We start from the raw sequence: 24,140 nt of genomic DNA, 5'->3' as shown, positions 1-24,140 counted from the left end.
TTGAAAAATTTAGATGAATGGCATAACATGTTTCATTGATGGCCAATAATAAGGTGAGGAAGGACTTTATTCCATAGAGCATGTTTGCAGAGGACACAAAAGCCTCTCATAGCTTATACTGGGGTTGAGGTTGGTTCTCAGAAAAGCTCGTTGTTTTTCTCATCCAAGTTAGGTAAGAGCACCTCCTTAAATCTTTGGCACAGTCCTTCCTCTGTTTTGGTCACAGTCCCACTCAAATTAAAAATCTGAGGGATTGAGATTTATACTCACTATATAATCTTTCATCTGAACACTTCTCAGTCCTGTGACCAGGCCCCACCAGCACCAATTACCCACAATGTTATTATGCTCATTCAGTCTAATGTATAAAGTTGGAGGAAAAAAGGTCAAAGGTAGACTATCCAAAAATCATAAAAATGTATTCTCTTTCCTCCACCCAACAAGTGGAAGGTAATTTGGTATGTATCAAAAAAAATTTTTCCCTTCCCTCCAAAAGAGGTTCTGCCTTCCAAACAATACATTTAAACACACGTGTTTCCTAGAACTCTTTCATGTATTTCTTTTCCAAAGGCCTCATATAGCCAGGAATAACAATTCAGGAGATTCTTTCAACCATGAAATTTAACATAAATACAGAGGTCCCCCATAGGTATTTCTTTTTTTCTTTCCTCTGACAAATACTCAGTTAAGAAATTGGTCAGGGCTAGAGAAAATTAACTATTCTAACAAAAGCTTACAGGTCTTCCCACAAAGTCCAGGGCTTGATTTTTCAAAACTACTGAAAAGGTACTCCAAGAATGATTCCAACTTGATTTGAGATTATGGCTATCACACAAATCCAAACTTCTTATAACTTACAGAAAATCATCCCCCAAAAGGCCAACAAGGCGCTCAGCTCACGAACTCCAACAACAACTTGTTTCAGTCCAACATTTGATTGCTGATACAGCAGAAGGCCTGATACTGAAGACACAGAACCTCTGAGGTCCTGAGGTTAAGAAGGGCCTTCAACAGAGAGAGGGTCTCTGGTAATTCATAAAATGCATTTTGAAGTCATCTACAATGGAGGCTGCAATCTGCTGTGCTTGGGGGTCTGCCTCACTGTGCTCCCGGATGTCACACAAAAGCTGCAATCCTTCTTCTTCAACTAACATCTTGCAGTATTTGCTGGCTGAAAGAAAATCAAGCAAAGAAACCTGATGTTCAAGTTGGTGGTTTAAATATTCCCAATTACCACATTCATCATTTTAAAGATGCCAATAATGCTTGGCTTATGCAATTTGATAATGGATGATTATTTTATTAAGTCTATTTCCAGACAACTCTAGCTAAAAGGATAAGAACTTCTTTTATTACAAAAATAATAAAAATTTCATGTTCAGGCAGTATGCTGAGCTAGACAATCTAAAAATACCAGAGGCTGGATAAAATATAATTGAAAAATTTTTAATTCATGGTTGAGTGTACAAAGTAAAGGAACTGTCAAGGAGTCAGACACAAAGAGCAAAAAAAAAAAGCACTTAAAGCTCATGTAACCTCACCTGTAACTTTTCTGGAGTAGAAAGGGACTGTCAGTTTCAGTAATCTAAGAATTTCGACTTTAACTTTAGGAAGTCAGAAGCAGAAATAACGCACACATTTGGCCCCTCAACAGGCCAAACAAGACACGGGATAAGACAATGAAACATCTCTATCTTGGCCTGGGTTCTGGGGAGAAGTCTTTCCTGAGTCCCAAGTTGGTACAGGGGTTGAATTTATACTAGCCTAAATCTTGGAATCCTTGAGCTGAGAAATTAATATAAGGACTAGACCAATCCCAGGAAAACCTCCAGAACACTTAACAGAAGCAAATACAAAACTGTACTAAAGAGACATGTCCACAACGCAGTGTGAAAAGGATTCTCTTAATCAGTGAAATAGTCAATTAAACACAGAAACCACGATTCAAAACACATCTAAAGGACTTCCCTGGTGACTAGTGGTTAAGACTTTGCCTTCCAATGCAGGGGACATGGGTTTGATCCCCAGTTGGGAGCTAAGATCTCATATGCCTCATGGCCAAAAAAACAAAACATTAAAAACACACACACACACAGAAGCAAATAACAAATTCAATAAAGAGTTTAAAATGGTCCATCCACATCAATAAAAATCTTAAAAGAAAAAAACACACAACTAAGACAACCAAGAATGCAGTAAAAAGAAACAAAGACATGGACACTTTTTTTTAATGGATACAAGATATGTAGGACTGATTGAGAGAAGGTATAAGATATTTCTGATAAATGTTATAAGAAAGGAATAAGAGAGAATAGCTGGAGGGTAATATTTTAAAAGAAAATTTCTGAAAATGTTCATCAATTTTGTAAGGTATAACCATGATCTGAAGTCTAGAGGCCATGGAACAAAATAATGACTAGCAAAAACAATGAATAAAATCAAGACAATAAACTGGAAAAAAATATTTGCAACAGTTCCTTCAAATTAAAAAGAAAAAGATTAAAAAAAAAACAGTAAACAAAAAGTAAGCAAAAGAAACCAACAGACAATCCAAATGTAAGAAAAGACAGTTACTTAAAATGTCAAGTTAGAATCACTTTCATCTTAGATTGGCAAAGATCAAAGATTCAACTAAAAGTTTTTTGCAACAATAAAAGGAAACTGCAAGCTCTCATATGTTGCTGATGGGAATGCAAACTGGTAATCAACTCTCTGGAAGGCAGTTTAGCAATACCCACCAAAATTATAAACATTCATAACATTTTGACTCAGCTCTGCAGATTATATTCGCTAAGTGTACTATGCTTGTACTAATACTATGCTATGTGCAAATGCTAATACTATAAGCCAAGCAATGTTGAAATGCTTTGCAAATGTTAACTCATTTAATTCTCATAACAGTCCTATAAAACAGCGACTTGGACCCTCATTTACAGATGAGGAAACTGGGGCACAGAAAAGTTAAGTAACTTGCCCAAGCTCCCACAGTTAGTAAATGGAGAAACAGGGAGTAAAGTTCAAATAGTCTGGTTCTGGGGTCTGTTCTCTTAATCACCAGACATATGCATCTTTCCTAAATATATACAGTGTGTGTGTGTGTGTGTGTGTGTGTGTGTGTGTGTGTTTCCCCTGGTGGTCCACTGGTTAGGACTCCAAGATCCCACTGTAGGGGCCCAGGCTCAATACCTCCTGGGGAAATTAAGATCTCACATGCTGTGGGTGTAGCCAAAAATAAAGAGAAGTGTTAGGGCAAGCTCCTAAAAACCATTTTCCTCTATCAGTTCTTTCCTAATTATTCTGCCACTTTAGCTTTAGAATAATCTTCAGATTCCTCATCACTTACTGTATTCATTCACTTGAACTGTATTATATATGTGAAACAGAAAAGAAATGAGGAGTATAATATGTCCATAATTATTTCAGTCTATAAATTATTTCCTAGAGTTCTTTGCACATAGGCCCTAATACTTGTTAAAGCTATTTTAAGATAGTTTATGCTTTTGATAGTTAAACATTTCATTAATTCTAAAAGTTATACCTTTAAGATTTTTCAGCATAAAATTATAGTCTATAATCCTTTTTATAATACAAATTCTTTAATTCTTTTATACAGAATTAAAGTCTATAATTCTTTTATAATACAAGCAAAAATTTCAGTAATAATCCTTAGCAAAGAAAAAAAGCCAAGAATTCCCATGAGGAATTTAAAGCAGCAAATGTGGAAAAACATTTAATTTGCCTGGGGAACAACTCCTGACATCTGGCCCCTCAGTCTCCCACAAACCACTACAAAAAGGCAAATCTATGTATTACTTATAGGAAAGATAGTATCATGATAAAATATTCAGTGAAAAAGAGAAAGGTATACGATACCATGCGCAGAATGAGCCCATTTTCTCTAAAAACATATGCACATATAGTATATGATAACTATAGCATATATACAGAAAATTACCTGGAAGGATAGTTATCATTAGCTAATGAACAGTGCTTGCTGTGGGGAATAGGAGCGGGAGCACACTTTCACTTTCTATATTGCTTACCATCCATCCCCAAATAAATTATAATTCTGTAGCATTTTTTATACTAATACAAGCTCTTCAGTTTCTTCTTAAAAAGTGTTAAAATCAGGACATAAGAGAACAATTTTTCAAAATTCCATCTTGAACTGAATCCTTATACAAAAAAATAGCTAAAAAACAATTATCTTTAAATACATACGGTTTTTACTGCAGACATGATACATGGCCCATAGTGCCCAGAGTTGAACCTCTGGTTGAGAGAAGTTGCCAAGGAGTGGGAAAAAGGCCTTGAAGGATCTAAATAAGTACAAAGAAGATGTTTCTTCAGAACTCAAGCTAACATCAGGGATATAATAATAATTTTCAACATCCCCGCAGCCACCCCCAGAGTCAATTCTTCATTAAGACAGATGTATTGCTGAGCATATAATTGGAACTAGCATTTAAGAAATTATATTCTGTGTTAGACACTATACATTCAATAACTGATTCCACCCTCAATATTGCACACTGCTAGCTTCATTTTACAGATGACAAAAACTAAGTCTCAGAGCTTTTCTTAAAGTGATTTTACAAGTATCACAAAGAAATCGGATTTGAATACAAGGCTATTTGATTCTAATACTTTATTATACCATAGCCTCTACAGAGTAAGTAGACTGAGGACAAGCTTTAAGAGAAGCACTACACCATCATGAAATTACCTGTAAGTGACCAAAGCTGTCATCTTACAACTTGAACTTGGCCATTTCTGGATGGTTGCATACTACACAAAAAGAGAAATCAAGATTCTAGTATTGCTTCATGTCATTTATAATTATATACATATGAAACAATATACATTTTCAAAATCAAGGACTACTCAAATTTAGGTATACCTAACCAACCAGCTATTAATTAGACCGCTGTTAAATACACAGAATATGAAGAAAGTCATGTGGAAAACAATACACCAGAAAGGGACTTCTGTTTAAAGACAGAAGACTGAGCATGAACGGAACAGTACAACTGGTTTAAAAGAAGATAAACACACATGAAACAAAGCAGAAGAAGACGGTAAGTGATTTAATAGATTAGCACTGGGGAAGGTTAAAGGAAACAAACCATTTTGAACAGAACCCCTAACAGACTTAAAAACTGGGCATACAAAGTACTTCAGGAAGTGAGATTACAGGTAGGGTTAAAAACAGGAGGACTGGTTCAAAGGACCAAAGAATCGAGACTACCAGATCTCCTCTACCACCCCTACAAAAATTTTTGGACTGGGCAACCCTATGAGCAATTGCGGTTGGAAGTACCATGCTAAAAACAGGGGGCTAAAGTGAAAAATTTAAATACTAAATGCTGAGGTGCCCCTGCCCTCAACTCTATCCTTCTATGGGTGTTTAGACTGCTGGAAGCCAAGCTTATGATTTTCAATCAGGAGAATAGGAATTAAGCAAGGGAGGGAGGCAGGGAGAAAAAGGAAGTAAAGTAAAGGTAAAAAAAGAAGAAGGGACGGAGGAATGAAAAGGACAGAAAGAAATCTCCTAGAACTGAAGGAAAACAAGATTCCAGAGCAGTAAGTAGCCAATGGAACAGATGAAAGTAAACTCATATCAAGGCACATCACCGAGATTTCCAAACAATAAAGATAAAGATCTTAAAGCTTCCAAAGAAAAATGGCACAGGACTTCTCAACAGTGATACCAAGAAATATCAGACAATGGAGCAATGACCTAGAAACGTGAAAGGAAAATATTTCAGTACTTGAGTTCTATATCCAGCCATTTGATCAACTAAAGGTGAATGTAAAATAAAGGTCTTTCAAATATAAAAGGTTTCAAATTCTTTTCATACATCTCTTAGGAAGCTACTGGAGGATATGACCCAACAGAATGAGGGAGTATACCAAAGAACAGGAAGGTATGCAATCCAGGAAACAGGGAATCCAACATGAGAGAGCAAAGAGAATCTTCAGGACAATAGTAAAGGAACTTCCTGGGATCTAACAGATATACAAAATATATCTAACAGCTATAGCTAACAGATGGAACAAAAACAGACGCTTGGGAAAGAAGCTGACATGGACAGAATATGTTTGAATGTACTGAAAGACATACACTTGGAGTATAAAAACGGATGTGCACTGGGAATTTTCATTTTCCAAAGTGGGAAATAAACTGATGTCTAAAACTACAAAGTCAAGGCATAACAACATATGTTAGAGATAAGAAGGTAAACACCAAAAGAAACAGCTTTAAAAAGAGCTGAAAGTGGGAAACAGAAGTGGAATAACCTATATAAACTGTTTGCATGCTTAATTTTATAAAAGCAAAGTATCAGAAAGAATGCAAAAAATGTTAATAGAGGTTAGCTTTGGGTGGTAAGGTGTGGATGGGTGTGGATGATTCTATCTTTCCCATTTTCTACAATTAACACATATTTCAAAAACTCTTATGATCTAGAAAAATAAGTTTTCTGCAAGAAGAGATGACTCTGGATTTTGTAAAGAGGAACAGTCCTTATACCAGATCCTGGAGAAGTGCTGTCCTCTGGAGGTCACAGGATATCCAGGGCTGTTTGTCAGATGTCAGGTGGGCTATGATGCCTGCAGCTAAATAGCTGACTTCCAATTCCTTGCTATGGAGCAAGCTGCTGATATGCTTTACCACATCTTCAGTAATCAGCTTGGAAAAGAGTTCTCTGACTTCAGCTACATTGTTCTACGGGGCAGATGGAGTAGACACTATCAGGAACTGGTTCCTCTCCCTCTCTTACTGCTCAGCTCAGATACACATAAGAACACTCAGTTCCCCCTCCTCCCTCTGATTTAGCCTCACATCTACTACAAACCCATCCCTTTGATGACAAAGATTATTAGTAAGAACCAATCATTGAGGAAGCACTTACTAAGTGCCAGGCACTGTGCTTAGATAGACTGAAATGTCTTTTTTAATCTGCCTCATCTCATTTAATCTTTGATAGTCCTACAAAGAAGTCTGACACTCAGAAAGACTAACTTGTCAGCTTCACATCAATAACAACTGGTTGGAGTAGATTACAAATCCAGGTCTGACTCAAAAACTTAACATTCCCGCGGCCTGCTATATGTTACAACAGTGTTAACAGTAACAATGAAAGGCAGGTATATTAGTTTTTGATGCTGTGTAACAAGTTCAACACAAACTCAGTGGCTTAAAACAACACACATTTTTCCTCTCACAGTTTGAACGGGCCTTGCTCAGCTGGGTTTCACAAGCCTGCAGTCAAAGTGCTGGCTGGGCTGCATGCTCACACCTGGAGGCTCCAATGGGTGAGGTGGGGTGGGGAGACTACTTTTAAGCTCACTCAGACTATTGGTAGGATTCATTTCCTTGCGGCTGCAGGAATAAGAGTTTCTTGCTGGAAACAACATATCTCTTTCATTTGACTTTTTCTGAGTTGTATCTATAATAAATTAAAAATAGCAGGGGACTTTACCTGGTAGGACAGTGGTTAGGGGGGCTTCCCAGGTGGGCACCAGTGGTAAAGAACCTGCATGCCATTGTAGAAGAAAGAGACGTGGGTTCAATCCCTGGGTTGGTAAGATCCCCTGCAGGGGGGCACAGCAACCCACTCCAGTATTCTTCCCTGGAGAATTCCATGGACAGGAGTCTGGCAGGCTAGTCCATAGGGTCAAAAAGAGTCAGACATGACTGAAGCGACTTAGCATGAACACACAGTGGTTAGGACTCTGCACTTTCACTGCAGGGAGCAGCGATTCAATCCCTCGCTGGGAAATAAAGATTCCCCCATGCCATGGGGGACACAGCCAAGAAAAATCTTTCCCTTGGGACTTCCCTGGTAGCCCAGTGGCTAAGACTCCACACTCGCAATGCATGGGGCCCAGTTTTGATCCCTGGTCAGAGAATTAGACCCTACATGCTGCAACCAAGAGTCTGCATACTACAACTACATTCCACAATGCCGCAACTAAAGATCTTGCATGCCACAATGAAGATCCCACATGCCATAAGTAAGACCGAGCACGGTCAAATAAATATACATTTTAAAATATCAAATTAAGTGCCTTCCCAAGTTCTGTGAGCCATTCTAGCAAATTACCAACCTGAGGAAGGGGTTGTGGAATCCCTCAACTTAAAGTCAGTCAGAAGTAGGAGTAGCTCTGAACTTAACAGCTGGCAACTAAAGTGGAGGCAGACTTGTGGAACCGAGCTTTTTAGGATCTGACGCTAATGCCTGATAGTCAGTGACAGAATTTAACTGAATCGAACTGTAGGACATCCAGCTGGTGTCACAGAACTGGAGAAGTGGTTGCTGGAAAACACCCCAGATTGTATAACCTGCTTTTGACCAATGAGACATTAGAAAATCTGACATAAGCGGAAGTTGAAACAGCACTTGTGCAGTGGACTTGCTTTCTACCACTGCCCTGAAACCGCCAAGTGAGGAAGCTCATAGAGACAAGGCCCAGCTAACAGCCTGCACCAACTGCCAGAGATGAGAGCCAGGTCATCCTGGAGCGCCTAGATCGAGCTCAGCCTACTGAGTGTAGTTACGACTACAGTGACATGCGTAACCACATAAGACCAGCAGAACTGCACAGCTGAGCTGAGTTCAAACTGCTGACCCACAGATTCACAAGTAAATAAAATGGATGCTGTTTTAAGCTGTAGTTTGTTTACAGCAATAGCTGACTCATATATAATGGTATTTATAGAGATGGTATGAAGATCAAACAAGTTAATGTAAACTGCTTACAAAAGTGCCTAGCACATAGTAGGAAACACATAAGTGTTAGTTTTCTCATTGTTTAATCAATTACAATTAATTCAAAACAATTCAGCTTACCAAAAGACCAAGTACTTTGCTTTGTATTGCTGTCTCTGAAAAAGTCTGTGAAAAGAATATACAGGTTATTTTATCATGAAGAAAATAACTTTACAGACAAACTCAATCCTGTCTTCCCACCTCCAAGACTTGGATGAAGATTGCCAATCCTTGATTTTCAATAAAGTGCCTACAAGCAGCTGGAGACTGTTCTGTAAGATTCCAAAGTGCTTTCAAAGTAAACAAGAGGGTGACGTCATCTAGATTCTCAGCAGTCTTCTGTTTTACTATTGCTAGAAGTTCCTAAAAAAGAAAAAGAGAGTTAGATACGCTGGTGACTGACTCATATGTTTCCAATATAAGGAAAGCAATGGTTAAGAAAAGCTTTAGAATCAAACCGAGGTTCTAAACCCAGTTTGACCACTTAATAGCTTTGGTGCCTACCTTCTCTCTGTAAAATGAGTTACACTTATTTCCTAGGATTTTTGTGAGGTTCAAAAGAAAAAAATATTAAAGTTTAATAATCACTTAATCTAGTTTGTCATGCTTGTTAACAAACTTCATAATCAAGTACATATTAGCTATTCCATTATTCATGTATTAAGAGTGTCTAGTCAACACCTTTTGGAAGGCAGGCACATATTCAGGTAAGAGAGACAGATTTTTAAAAAAAAGATGATTGGTTTTTCTCAACTAAACAAAAGAATTCTAAGATTTGTAAATGCTCTGAAGGAAACACATAAAAGCCTAAGAACTGTCCTTAGAAGAGGTGTGAGAAACTCCAGATGTGACAGCAACCTTCCCAAAGTGTGACAGGCCTTCCCTCCCCCAGCCCTGGCACCAGCCATCCAGGGAGGAGCTGCCGCACCACACTGCACCTCTCTGCCCGCAGCGACACAGACCCCACTGGCCCATGCCTGCCGCCTACCCACTGCACAGGTGGGCAAGCTAGAGCTCCTCTCTGGGGACAATCGCACCTGGGCCACCTCATCAGTCACGAGCTGACCAGTGGAGTCAGTATGGGCTGAACCCACGGCGCCCCTGCCTCAGACAGCAGTCCCAGGGAGGGGCATGTCAGCTGCCTCCACGTAGCCACTGTGGTCTCCCCTGCTTGTGCGCCTTGGGCTTCGCCCCACCCAGAGCTACAGCATGCTGGAGTGACCTGGCAGTTCTTCAGACCTGGCCGCTTTCTGAGGTCGCACTGTTCTGTGCAGAGTGTGGTGGCAGCAAGGCAGGTGCAAGCTACAGCGGCCCTGCTCAGCCGTCAGTGGGCACAACGTGGGCCCCTCTCCTGAAGAGAGCAACTGTCAACATGCGACCATCACTGACCCTGCTCATCCACCGGTCAATGCAAAGCGAGCCCCTCTCCCCTCCTGTATGTAAAAGGAGTCCAAACCTCATCTCAGTTACGGTTGGGTAAGATGGGTTTGGTTCTTCTAAAAATAATTTTCTTAATATTTATCTATTTGGCAATATCTAGTCTTAGTTGCTGCATGCAGGACCTCTGTCGCACCATGAGGGCTCCTTGAGGCACAAGGACCTTGTAAGTAGTGTCAGGCCTCGGTGACTGCTATATGCTGGCTTAGTTGCTCCGCAGCATGTGGGATCTTAGTTCCCCGAGCAGGGATTGAACCCACTTCCTCTGCACTGCAAGGTGGATTCTTAACCACTGGACACCAGGGGAGTCCCTGAGGCAAGATGGTTTCTGAGACACTAGTCTGCCGTCTTCTTGGTTTGCTAGTTATCTGATTAAAATCTATTTCCTGTTCCATCAACTCATCTCCTGATTGGTCTGCTGTGTGGCAAACAGAATAAGCTTGTGCTTACACTCAGTAACACAGAGAAAGGTAGTATCTAAACTGAGACCGGAATAAAAAGAGGATAAGGCAGCTAAGCAAGGAATGAGGACACAGGGAACGGGGGGAAGGGAGCAGGGGGATGTTCTAGAAGAAAAACCGTCTGTTCTATGCCACTGAGCAGGTTAGTACGGCTAGAGGATAACACTAGTATCATAATCGTATGTCCTAACAGCTTGAAAAAACTACTTTAACAGATCCCAACATACCACTTCATATTAGAATATTTCTAGATCAAAGTTGAGCTAGTACTCGTGCTTTCTTTCAAACATGCTAGACTACCATGTAAAAGGGAAGAGACAGCCATTTCCACAAAGGGCCTAGTATCAGACCCTTTGTTCTTGAGGTCGGGTCATGGTGAGGTAAGGTGTTTCTGTAAATCTCCACCAACAAACATTATTCTCTGTCCTGACAAGAAAGGGCTAGGTCCCTCGGCGAAAATTTCACCCTTTGAGGTCCAGATCCTGGCTGAAGAAGCAGACCTCAGTTGGCAACTCCATCAGGGCCCTGTCCCCAGACCCTGTCCCACCGTCATCGCTGAGGAGCCAGGCGCCCAGCTGGCCTTCAGGCTCCTCAGGCCACCGGTATGGTCGGGGCCAGGTCCCGCCAACTGCACCCTATGCTGACTGCCACCGCCACTAGGGCAAGAGGCAGAGACAGGGGAGAGGTCCACCGCTGCCTCAAGGCCTGGGCCCAGGCAAGTGGGTGGCCTTGGCGAGGGTTCTGGGGCCCTGCAGGACACAGCCCCCAGCCTGTTCCCTGAGCCTCCCAGCTCACCCAAGGGCCGAAGGCCAGGTAAGCTGGAGGTCCCCAGGGAAAAGACCCCGATCCACCTTTCACCTCACTCTCCCCCATCCCTGCCTCTGTGATCTAATAGCAGTTGCAATCCGTATAGGATGCAGTTTGTGGGACCTAGCCCCACTCCACTGTTTGCTGAATGGGCCTGTTAACAGTCACTCATTGACAGCTGGTTGCCTGTGGGAGGGGCCTGGTGCCAACCAATGGTTGAGCAGGACCGTTAATGGTCACTCATTGACAGCTGGTTGCCTGTAGGAGGGACCTGTGCCAACCAATGGTTGAGCAGGACCACTAATGGTCATTCATTGACAGCTGGCCGCTTGTGGGAGGGCCCACTGCAGCACCAATCAATGGCTGTATCAGGGTGTATAGTAATAGTACACAGTGATGGCCACATGCTAAGATCTGTGCTTGGCAGCGCTCTGTTATAATTCCACCTCAAATATTTTATACAGCCAGAGAGAATACATCTATAGAATTCATAAAAATAAAGCTGCAACCCTAAAGTGTAATACAGCATGGCTGTGCACAGCCCTTAGCATGCAGCCAGCGCTGCAGCCATTAGCCCCCACTTTCCCCCTTACCAGACTATGGTTACCAAAAGGCTATTAAGGTTGCTCAGCCATGGGTTGGTGGTAAAGTAAACTCAGCAACTGGCAGTGAGTGACCATTAGTGATCCTGCTCAGTTACTGGCTGGCAGGGCAATAGGCCCCTCCTACAAGCAAGCAACTGCCAATGAGCAACCATTCAACCAATGGTAGGCAGAGTGGTGGTCGTCCTCTGCAGAGTGAGGTAAGAGGTGGATCTCTGCCTCCTTCCTGGAGCCTCCAGCTCACCCAGCCATGGATCAGGGGGGGCCCAGAGAACAGGCTGAGGCCTGTGTCCCACAGAGACACAGAACCCTTGCCAAGGCCACACACTGGCAGAGCCAGGCCCTGAGGTGGTGATGGCCCTCGCCCCATCCCTGCCTCTGTGATCTAAAAGCAGTGGCAATCTGTATAGGACGCAGTTTGCAGGACCTAGCCCCTACCACTTGGACAGCCCGAGGAGCCTGAGGAACGGCTGGGTCCAGGGCATCTGGCTCCCTAAGAGATGACAACTGGGCAGGGTCTGGAGACCTGGCCCTGAGGGAGATGCCAACTGAGATGCACCTTTTCAGCCAGGCCTGGACACTGGCAAGAGAACCCAGACGGGGTGCTGGATAATGATTTGTGGCAGGGTAACTGACCCCTGCAGGGACCCCCGCCTCATAGCTAGGACTTGGATCTTGGAGGGTGAAATTTTTGCCTAGGGACCTTGCCCTTTCTTTTAAAACAGAGTAACATTTGTTGGTGGAGATTTACAGAAACTTCGATACCTCACCATGACCTGACCTCAAGAACAAAGGATCTGACACCAAGAAGTTTTACAACAACTAACCATGAAGAATTGATGCTTTTGAACTGTGGTGTTGGAGAAGACTCTTGAGAGTCCCTTGGACTGCAAGGAGATCAAACCAGTCAATCCTAAAGGAAATCAGTCCTGAATATGCATTGGAAGGACTAATGCTGAAGCTGAAGCTCCAATACTTTGGCCACCTGATGCAAATAACTGACTCATTGGAAAAGATGCTGATGCTGGGAAAGATGGAAGGCAGGAAGAGAAGAGGGTGACAGAGGATGAGATGGTTGGATGGCATCACTGACTCGATGGACATGAGTTTGAGTAAGCTCCGGGTGTTGGTGATGGACAGGGAGCCTGGCGTGCTGCAGTCCATGGGGTCACAAACAGTTGGACACGACTGAGCGACTGAACTGAACTGACAGCAGCAGAATCAGGAGGTAACATCTAAAATTGATAAATCAAGAAACTGTAGTACTTCCTTGGTTGTACAGTACTTAAGAATCCACCTTCCAACGCAGGGGACATGGATTCAATCTCTGGTGGTGGTGGAGAGGTGTTGAGTACACTAAGATCTCACATGCCATGGAACATTACTGCAACTAGAGAACCCAAGTGCTCTAGAGCCTACATGCCACAACTCCTGAGGCTGAGCTCCACAACAAGAAAAGCCCCCACATGCCACAACTAGAGAATGCTCACAGTACAATGAAGACAGCACAGCCATTAACAAAAAAAAAGCTGCAGGTATAAGCGTTTTATTTAGAAATATGGAGGTAAATACCAGAAGAAACAGCTATTTAAGAGTAGAGAATAGCTTCTTCTGGGTAGCAGGTCCTACAGATTGTTCATTTTATAAGTCTTTTAACCTGTTTTTAATTTTTTAAACTGTTACTTGTATTGAAAAGTTCTAGAAGTGACAGCCTACCTTAACTGCCATGAAAACCTCCTCTTTGAGTTGTGCAGTTTGCTCAGGTGAGAGCTAGAAACAAAAAAGCAGAAAGTGAAATGTTTCCAACTCTATCACTGCTGCACTAAGACTAGGGAAAGAGGTCTTGCATTTAGCAACCACATACCTGCAGGGCTAGAATGGAGGTTATGCTCACTGCCATGGCTTGCATCTTGGGGCTTTCATGCTTACAGAGCCATCTCATAACAAACTTGGCAGCATCGAACCTAAAAAAACAGTATTTTTCTCACAATAAACTCTGTAAACTATACATGAGAAGTTAAGAAATCATTCAGCCTCCCCAGCAAATCCTGTTTAAAAATACTTGTGGACTTATAAAGACTCAGCTATGAAAACCAAGAGTATTTGGCAAAAAGAAGAGAAGAAAAGAGTATGCAAAAGAGAAGAGCAAGGCTTCCCTGGTGGCTCAGGGCTAAAGAATCCACTGCCAGGGTAGAAGACACAGGTTTGATCCCTGATCCAGGAAAATCTGACATGCGGAAGGATAATGGAAGAGCTAGAACCTGATTCGATATTTAACCCTCTAGCACCCACGTCATCACTCACTGCCCTGAAATGGACTCACACTTTGAGAGACAACATTTATAACTACAGTACTTCTGAACAGAACATTCTCCCCAAACGCTTTATCCCAGCCTCAATCAGACCCCTGCTAGGCCAATAACCAACAGACAACAAAGCTCAGAGTAATACTGGTCAATATCCCAAAAATCAGATCATCCAATTTTATACTTGCCTGTTGAATGGAACATCCACAAGAATCCTGGAATTGGTTAAGGAGAGAAGACAATTCTTCTGTAACTTTAAGGGAATAAAGAAAAATAATTTTGAGCAAATGTACACCTGTTCTGAACAAAGGTTCTAAGCATTTGGAAGGTTCTAAGCTTTTCTTATTGAATGCCTGCTATATACCTGGTCCTTTCCAAGTTCTTCATTCAATCTTACTATTTTTTTTACAATTTTTTAAATTTATTTTTTATTGAAGTACAGTTGGTTTACGATGTTATATTAGTTTCTGGTATCAATCTTATTACTAAACTCTAACATTCACCTTTGCCCAAAGAGTAATCTTTCTCTTTTCTAGCAAAGAGGGAGTTCCCCTTCCCCCTGAATCGTAGAAGGATCTATGTGGAAAGCTGCCTGCCTGTGCGTCAATCTAAATCAATTCCTGGACTCCTGGCCCATCTAATGAATGACTATGTCTGAACCAGATCTCATAACTAACTCTGTGACAGAGCTTCTACTTTCTACCTATGACTAGTAGGAACTGAACTAGGAGAGAGAAAAGGACTTCTAGGAAAGCTATAGTAATAAAAATCATAACATCTCTTTGAAAGACCAGGAGTAGGCCAGCGGCATATACTGCCATGACAGCAGTGTGTGAGTGTGTAGTGCGTGAGTGTGTAGTGTGTGAGTGTGTAGTGCGTGAGGCAGGGGGAGCAAAGCTGGGATGCCAACAGGAGCTAGGCAGCAACATAGACAAGTGAAGAGGGCAGAGTGCAAAACAGCAGGCCGGCGGGAGGAACTACGGCACACTGGACAATTCAGGCCCTGTTAATCAGCTCCAACTAATGATGGCCATGTAGGAATTCAGACTGAACTGAGAAGGATCATCCAATTTCTCAAGAGAAAGTGGAAATACGGATTTCTTTTAAGTGGGAAAGATCATGTTACCGTAATTCTAATAGATTGATTCCCATTTTAACTTTAAGTATACATTTCAATCAGATCTGACACATTCACATATATTATGTATAACTTTACCCACCACCACAATCAACATAAAAAATACTTCCACTACCCCGAAAAGTTCCACTGTGACACTTCCCACTCCATTCCTAACTTGCAAATTTCAACCTCAGAAAATCATAGTCATTAAAGATTAGTCTTTTCTAAGATTTCACATAAAGTCATACGGTATCTATTTTATCATGTCTAGCATATTTTGCTCAGCATAAAATGTTTTTTGAGATTCATCCATGTGGCATGTATCAGTACTTCACTTCTTTTTATCACCAAGTAGTATTTCCTTATATGAATATATCATTATTGGTTTATATATTCACCCATTGCTGGACATTAAGTTTGCAGTTTGGGGGGATAATCAGTAAAGACATTATGGGCGTTCGTGTATGCCATTATATGGCTACATAATTTCGTTTCTCCAAGTGAAATAACTGTGTAGTATGAAAGGCATATCTCTAACTTTCAAAGAAATTACCAGACTGTTGGATTGGTTTTATAATTTTTCATTCTTAACATCAACATATGAGAATTTCAGTTTCTCTACACTTTTGTCAACACCTGATACTGTCACTTTTTAAATTTCAACCAATCTAGGGGGCGTGTAGTGTTATCTATGTGTGCTGTGAGGCCGTGATGTGTATCAGTAGAGTCCAACTCTTTGCAGCCTGCTGGGCGCCTCTGTCCATGGAATTTTCCAGGCAAGAACATTGGAGTGGGGTGCCATTTTCTACTCCAGAGGATCTTCCGGACCCAGGGATTAAACCCGTGTCTTTTGCATCTCCTGCACCGGTAGGCAGGGTCCTTCCCACTAGTGCCCCCAGGGAAGCCCATCTAAGTGTGCAGGGTATCCACATGTGCTTTTAACTTGCATTTCCCGGACAGGTAAAGGTACTGAGCATCTTTTCAAGTGCTCAGTTGTCACCTGCACTGTCCTCTTTCACGGAATGTCTGTTCAAACCTTCTGCCTTCTTACAGAATTGGTTTGTTTATCTTGTGTTACCTATTTAATAGTCCTTTACCTTCTGGATAAAGTCCTCTGTCATATATATATAGTGGACATTTTTCTCAGTCCTGGATTATCTTTTCATTTTTTAATGTCTCTGTGCATGTTTGAGCAGAAGCTTCTAATTTGATGAATTCTAATATATTATTTTTCTTTTATGAAGTGTGCTTTTTGTATCCTAAGAAAACGTTGCCTACTCTGATGTTTCCTTCTAGTTTTATGGCTTTTATATTTAGACCTATGACTTAGCTTTTATATTTAGATCTATGACTCAATTCAATTTATTTTGCAAACATGTTGCTAAGGCTATAAGATGTAACAAACTGTTAACAGTAGATGTTTCTGGGTAGCCGTTTTCTGATAAATGCAAAATTTTTAAACCATATTACTTATCTATATTTCTAATTTTTTCTACAGTAATCATGCATTTATTTTTCTCCCTCCCTCCCCCCCTCCCTCCTTCTCTCTCTCAGGATGAAAAATCAGAACTAAATAAAACATATTTTTCATGTATCTGTCCTCAAGTAAGAAGCACAGTCAAATATTACAATCGAATTACCTGCTGGTAATGGGGGAAAGTTTTCAAAGCCTGGAAAAGTAGACAGGTAACCTCTGACAACAGACGAACAGGCATGCCCCTGGCCAGGCCCTGGCGTGTGAGGTTGAGGGCACAAGCACTGGCTGTGAACTGCACTGGCAAATCCAGCGGATGATTCCTCATTCCCACAGCCACAAGCTGCAGAAGAATGTAAGTGGCATATGACAGCATGAGCACTCTTTACACAGTCTGATTTCTGTGTTATCAAAAATACTTGCTTATCAGGACAAAAAGTAACAGGTTTCTTCCCATCCTAACCATTTATTTTTTAGGACGCCAGCAACACCTTCTAACCCAAACGTAGTCATTAATTTGCTGTGTAACTTTAGGTAACTCACTTTCTTCCTCTGGACCTCTGTTTCCTCACCTGTGATTTCACAATCATTTATCGAGCCTCAGTCCCTCCAAGGCATTATGATAAGCACTATAGGGGATATAAACAGGAATCACTTATATCCTACTCCTTAGCATAAAGCTTTATGAAAGAAATAAGGTATGTAAACAAATAACATTGTAAGAGATGTCAAAAGATGAAACTGGCAAAAAAGCACCATGCAAGAGGTATCAATAAAGTGCTGCCTAAGGTGGTCATACAGCAAGCTATCATTTCTGGTATGGAAGTCAAAAGTTCCATTCAGAGAACACATTTAGGCAGGGTCTCAGATAGGATCTGGATAGGAAATGGAGGTGGGGGTGGAATGGAAAGGGAATTACTAGGGAAGGGAAACGTGATAGAGAAAAACACAAAGTGGACAAAAAGATGAGATGAATCCACCAAAAGAGGGGAAGAAATTTGGATTTGAAAAGTGATAAAACCTAACATTAGAGAGTTGCCGGGTAGACTAGTGGTTAGGATTCTGTGATTTCACTGCCATGGCCCAGGTTCAATTCCTGGTTGGAGAACTGAGATCCCACAAGCTGCGAGGCATGGCCACAAAACAAAACAAAACAAAAAAACCTAACATTAGAAAGGTAACTATTAATAGAAGACATATTGTGTAGACCTAGAAATAAATTTAAAATGAAGGTGTTATACCAAGTATATACCATACCTGCTCGAACATTCAGGGACAACACGATCTGTTTTGTCTATCAAATAGGGATAATGATCCCACCCCTCCTCAGAGACCAGTCTGCTGATATACAAATGAGCCCTGAGTTTATGAACCACTGAAAGACCAGAGCCCCTTACTTTGACACCTCTATGGTGTCAAACACCATATGGTTCCAACACCTCCTATGGAAACTGTTTTTTTCTATATTGTAAACTGCTCTTAGGATTTCATGTAATTGCCATCATCTGCAATATAAATACATAGAAAGTAAAACAAATATGATTTTCAATAAAAAAAAATCACAAAATCTCACATAGATATGAAAAGGACTTTTAGAATATCTGATTCAATTTCCTCCTTACAGATGGGAAACAAAGATCCAGAGTTTTTCCCTTTATACAGTATCATTTTTAAGTTATGAGTAAATCTAATTCTCCATGGTACACAAATAGCCTGAAAATAGCCATAAAAATAGCCTATTTTTATGGAACTGCAAAAATTACAAATAATAAAAACAATAATTTTAAGGCTTCAATTTACACTTAATTTTAAATAATAGCAGTTTTCTTTCTCAAACCACTTAATTCTTCCAATTACATTTAAAAGAAATTCATCCTTCTGTAAAGGAAAGCAAAGTCTAACCCTATCAATACTGGTAACTTTACTTTATTCACAATACTTTAAATGCTAGAATTAATTACCTTCAATTACTGCTGTTTTGTTCTGTTCTTATAGGGATATTGTGGTTGCTATTTTTTTAAAACAACTATTATCTTAGATTTTAAAGAGTAAAGGAACAAATAAGAAGTTTACACAAAGTGAATTCATGTTTTCAGATTAAGTTCTGTTTTAGGCAATGGTTCTATCATCCCATGCTCAGATCAAATTCAAAAATCTGAACAATTGAGATTGATTCAGACGCTCAAAACATGAGACGATCTGGCAATTTAAGCCTACCACTGCTTTTCTTTTCCTCTGTGTGGGCACTGTGACTCACAATAGAATAAGGCATATTAAGTAACTGTATTCAATGTGTTTAATCAGTTGAGTACAGTTCAGTAGCTCAGTCATGTCCAACTTTGTGACCCCATGGACTGCAGCATGCCAGGCCTCCCTGTCCATCACCAACTCCCGGAGTTTACTCAAACTCATGTCCATTGAGTCTGTGATGTCATCTAACCATCTCATCCTCTGTTGTCCCCTTCTCCTCCTGCCACCAATCCTTCCCAGAATCAGGGTGTTTTCCAATGAGTCAGCTCTTTGCATCAGGTGGCCAAAGTTTTGGAGTTTCAGCTTCAACATCAGTCCTTTCAATGAACACTCAGGACTGATCTCCTTTAGGATGGACTGGTTGGATCTCCTTGCAGTACAAGGGATTTTCAAGAGTCTTCTCCAACACCACAGTTCAAAAGCATCAATTCTTCGGTGCTCAGCTTTCTTTATAGTCCAACTCTCACATCCACACATTAACACTGGAAAAACCATAGCCTTGACTAGACGGACCTTTGTTGGCAAAGTAATGTCTCTGCTTTTCAATAAGCTGTCAAAGTTGGTCATAGCTTTCCTTCCAAGGAGTAAGCGTCTTTTAATTTTATGGCTGCAGTCACCATCTGCAGTGACTTTTTTGGAGCCCCCCAAAATAATGTTTTTCACTGTCTCCCAATCTATTTGCTATGAAGGGATGCGATCAGATACCATGATCTTCATTTTCTGAATGTTGAGCTTTAAGCCAACCTTTTCACTCTCCTCTTTCACTTTCATCAAGAGGCTTTTTAGTTCCTCTTCACTTTCTGCCATAAGGGTGGTGTCATCTGCATATCTGAGGTTATTGATATTTCTCCCAGCAATCTTGATTCCAGCTTGTGCTTCATCTAGCCCAGCATTTCTCATGATGTACTCTGCATATAAGTTAAATAAGCAGGGTGACAATATCCAGCCTTGACGTACTCCTTTTCCTATTTGGAACCAGTCTGTTGTTTCATGTCCAGTTCTAACTGTTGCTTCCTGACCTGCATACAGATTTCTCAAGAAGCAGGTCAGCAAGTAGTTTGAGCATTCTTTGGCATTGCCTTTCTTTGGGATTGGAATGAAAACTGACCTTTTCCAGTCCTGTGGCCACTGCTGAGTTTTCCAAATTTTAAACAACTTTAATTGAATCAAATAATAAGTAGTTATAAAAATTACATTTCTGAGTTGTAGTTACCTTTAAAATAGCAGGCATGGTTACTTGCGTTGAAAACGTCTCTGTGAAGAGCCTGTAGAGGGCTTCCTTCACAAAACATGATCTATTCCTATAGCAGCTCAGCGCTTCTGAAATCTGACTTATATTGGCTCCTCCAGCAACCTAGAAAACAAGGATGTTAGCAACAGGTTTCACCCTTCACCTACAAGGAAGGCTTTTTTAGTGTGTCAAGTGTTTGAAACAGTAAATATTTACTTAAATGTTTCAAGAGCTTTACAATGTTGACCTCACTCAGTAATTCTAGTCGGGAAATGTTCTCGGAAATGTTCTCCTCAACCTCATTTTTACATGGTGGCTTCGGAGAGGTGATGAACATTGCTAAATAAAACAAACTAATTAAGCAGTGGAGACAGACTCAAATACTGTCTCCCCACAGCTATGTTACAGTTGAGACCTCGACTGAATAATGCATAGCATGTAAATTCTGAAACAACCAATAACCGTGAACGCATGTTCTCTAAGTATTCATATAAAACAGACAAAAAAGATAGAAAAAAACAGATAAAATAACTAAGATGAAAAGGGAGTTGAACTTTTATAGAACTAGTTAGTTCATTAATATTAAGATAATTCTTCCTTGCTACCACTCAAGTACAACCCTGAAAACACGTTGGAAGGACTGATGCTGAAGCTCCAGTATTTTGGTCACCTGATGAAAACAGCCAACTTACGGAAAAAGTTCCTGATGCTGGGAAAGATTGAGGGCAGAAGGAGAAGAGGGTGTCAGAAGATAAGATGGCTGGATGACATCACTGATGCAATGAACATGAACTTGGGCAAACTTCAGGAGATGGAATGGTGAGGGACAGGAAGACCTAGTGTGCCACAGTTGATAGGGTTGCAAAGAATCGGACACAACTAGGCAACTGAACAACCACCACCACTAAAGTAATAATTTCAAAAGTCTATATATAGACTTTGGGTCTGGAGAATAATGGTAACCTTACGCAAACCATAAATGAAAAAGAAATGTTCATTTATTTAAACATTTATTTAAAAATATAAAACTAGATTTTACCCAGTTTTCAGCATTCCTGGGTAGTGAAGTAAAAGAAACATAAGAGGGTAAAATTCAGGATTTCACAAAAATTAAAAGAAAAACAACCCCTTTTCCACTCCACCATGATCAGCAATAACAACATTCATTGAAGAAACATCATATCACTAAAGTGACAGAAGAATGCTTTTGAATTAGGACACCGGTCAATTAAATGCAAAGAAATAAAAAGATTCAAACCAATTCCATATAAAGCTACTGTAAGAATTTTTTTAAAAAGCAAATCTAGGGACTTCCTTGATTTGGTGGTCCAATGGCTAAGACTCCACACTCCCAATGAAGTGGGGCCGGGATCAATCCCTGGTCAGGGAATTAGAGCCACAGCTAAAGATCCCACGTGCCTCAGAGACTGCACGTGCCACAACTAAGACCTGGCACAGCTTTACACATTAAAGCAAAACTACACACCTCAGCTAAGAAAAATTCTCGTAAATCAAAAACAAATCTATAACACAACACTTTAAACTGAATTAAATGTTCTTAATAAGGATTACTGGATGCGAAAAAAATACATCCAACAAAAAGATGAAACAGGGATGATTAAACTCAGGAAAAGAAAAGATCAAGTCATATCAAACATAAAAACATATCAAAAACAAAAGTACAAAGTATCCAAGGAATAATAGAGTTGATTAAAATTTAGTAAGGAGAAGAAATGCAAGGAACGATAAAGAAATCTTTTAAAAAAGAAGGTAAAAGGATCTAAGATTGAGTGCTGATATAGAAAAGAAGATACAACACACATATTCTTGAAGTTCCTGGGGAAGAATGAACTAATTTGTAAAATTACTATCAACAAAAACTTTCCAGAAATAAAAAAAAGACCTAAATCAACACACTGAAAGAACTCCCACCAACCACCTGGGAAAACTGACCCAAATCAAGACATATCACAGTATAAAGATTAAATTTAATGATAAAGAAAAACAACCTTCAGGGCTTTCTTATAAAAAGATCAAACATTATTAATATGAATAGAAATCTACTATAATTATTAATGACATTACTCAAGATGTTCCTATTCTTTTTTTGCACTAGATAAAATACTCAAAGAAATGCTAATATGTGTCACTATGATTGTATTTTTCTTTTCCTTTATATCTGTTCTGATTTTTGCTTTATGTATCCTTGTTTCTTTGTTGTTAGGTGTCTAATGGTTTATGATGTCTATCTTTGTGAACTGTACCTTTTATCATAAATTTAATAAATAAAATTTTTTAAAAGGGCAAAGGAGTTGATATCCATGCTTGCAACTTCTAGAGGATGTTTCAACAATAAACTGTGGCTCATTTCCATCAATTTCAGCTCTTTCCACAATAGCTGTCCATGCCCCATCCCACTCCCCAGCCCCCAGCATATGCTCCTAGAGCTGCCTGCACTTAGCCTGTGAGAGTCCAGGTGGGGAAAAGGACCCTCCAAATATCAGGGATCTGTGCTCTGACTTTTTCTGATAACAGGTACAAAAAGGTGGGTAGCCAATGCCATTGCACCCTCACCAGCCAACTGTTCAAAGCCCCTCTCCCACCAGCTAAAATGACTTCCAGGAAATCTCAAGGGCTGCCCCTTCATTGTTTTCTTTTTCCCCTTTTAGAAGATAGACATTAATGACTATGACATTCAAAACAACTACATATACAGAAAAAATCCCAAAGTTACTGCACATACCCAGGGAAAGGCTCATAAAAGACCTAGAGATCTTAAAATTTATACTTCAGGCTGATCCTCAACACAGACCCCAAACACAAAAACAATAACGTAGACATCAAACCCTGCGAAGGGAAAAGAATCTATTTCCAGAGTTGCCATATTATTAGTTTCAAATGCCCAGTTTTCAACAACAAAGCGTATAAAGAAATAGGAAAGCATGGCCCATTCAAATGGAAAAATTAAAATCAAAAGACACTGTCCCTGAAACAGAACTGATACAGCAGGTCAACTCAAACAAGACTTCAAAACATCCACCTTAAAGATGTTCAAAGAACGAAAGGAAAATTAGATAAAGTCAAGAAAAAAGAACAAAAGAGAAAACTCAAGAGAGATTTAAAGAAAAAAAAAAAAAACCTTAAAAAGAATCAAAAAATATTCTGGAGTTGAAAGGTATAATAACTGAAATAAAAATTCACTTGAGTTTTTCAAGGCAGATTTGAGCAGGAAGATGAAAAAAATCAACAAACTTGAAGATAGGAAAAAGGAAATTGTGTCAGAGGAATAGAAAGGAAAAAAAAAATTGAAAACCAAGGAGCAGAGTCTTAGGACCCTGTGGAATACCATTACGCAGGCCAACATACACACTGTAGGAATCTTAGAAGAGACTTAAAGTAGCAAAGAATACTGGGGGGAAAAAGGCTGCAAATGTCCCAAATTTGATGAAAGACACGAATATAAACATCCAAGAAATTCAAGAACTCCATGCAAGATGAACTCAAGAAGACTCACAGTGAGACATATTATAATCAAAATTTCAAGGCCAAAGATTCTAAGCAGCAAGAGAAACAAATCACCACATACAAAGGACCCTCAGTAAGACAAGCAGACTTCTCATCAAAAACTTAGAAGCCAGAAGACAATGGGTTGATATATTCAAAGTGTTAAAAGAAAAA

At 40.1% G+C, this 24,140-nt stretch overlaps 2 protein-coding genes across 2 annotated transcripts in view; both read right to left on the bottom strand.

Annotated features, from left to right (window-relative positions):
• Positions 1-24,140, bottom strand: part of SCP2 (sterol carrier protein 2) — a 981,293-nt gene that overhangs the window by 197,693 nt on the left and 759,460 nt on the right. The window lies entirely within an intron of this gene.
• The window catches only part of ZYG11A (zyg-11 family member A, cell cycle regulator), a 67,298-nt gene continuing 43,551 nt past the window's right edge, over positions 394-24,140 (bottom strand). Inside the window, exons 4-14 of the mRNA XM_069591893.1 lie at positions 20,445-20,585; positions 17,148-17,324; positions 14,576-14,640; positions 13,946-14,045; positions 13,798-13,851; positions 8,976-9,137; positions 8,856-8,900; positions 6,533-6,727; positions 4,727-4,788; positions 4,222-4,319; positions 394-1,171 (exon numbers count right to left, since the gene is read on the bottom strand). Coding sequence (XP_069447994.1) covers positions 1,008-1,171; positions 4,222-4,319; positions 4,727-4,788; positions 6,533-6,727; positions 8,856-8,900; positions 8,976-9,137; positions 13,798-13,851; positions 13,946-14,045; positions 14,576-14,640; positions 17,148-17,324; positions 20,445-20,585 — 1,263 coding nt within the window. The 3' untranslated portion in view covers positions 394-1,007. The remainder of the gene's footprint in view (positions 1,172-4,221; positions 4,320-4,726; positions 4,789-6,532; positions 6,728-8,855; positions 8,901-8,975; positions 9,138-13,797; positions 13,852-13,945; positions 14,046-14,575; positions 14,641-17,147; positions 17,325-20,444; positions 20,586-24,140) is intronic.

Source organism: Ovis canadensis, chromosome 1 (genome assembly GCF_042477335.2).
Source record: "Ovis canadensis isolate MfBH-ARS-UI-01 breed Bighorn chromosome 1, ARS-UI_OviCan_v2, whole genome shotgun sequence".
Lineage (NCBI taxonomy): Eukaryota > Metazoa > Chordata > Mammalia > Artiodactyla > Bovidae > Ovis > Ovis canadensis.
Note: the sequence above shows the minus strand (reverse complement) of the source record. Positions and strands in the feature narration are given on the sequence as shown.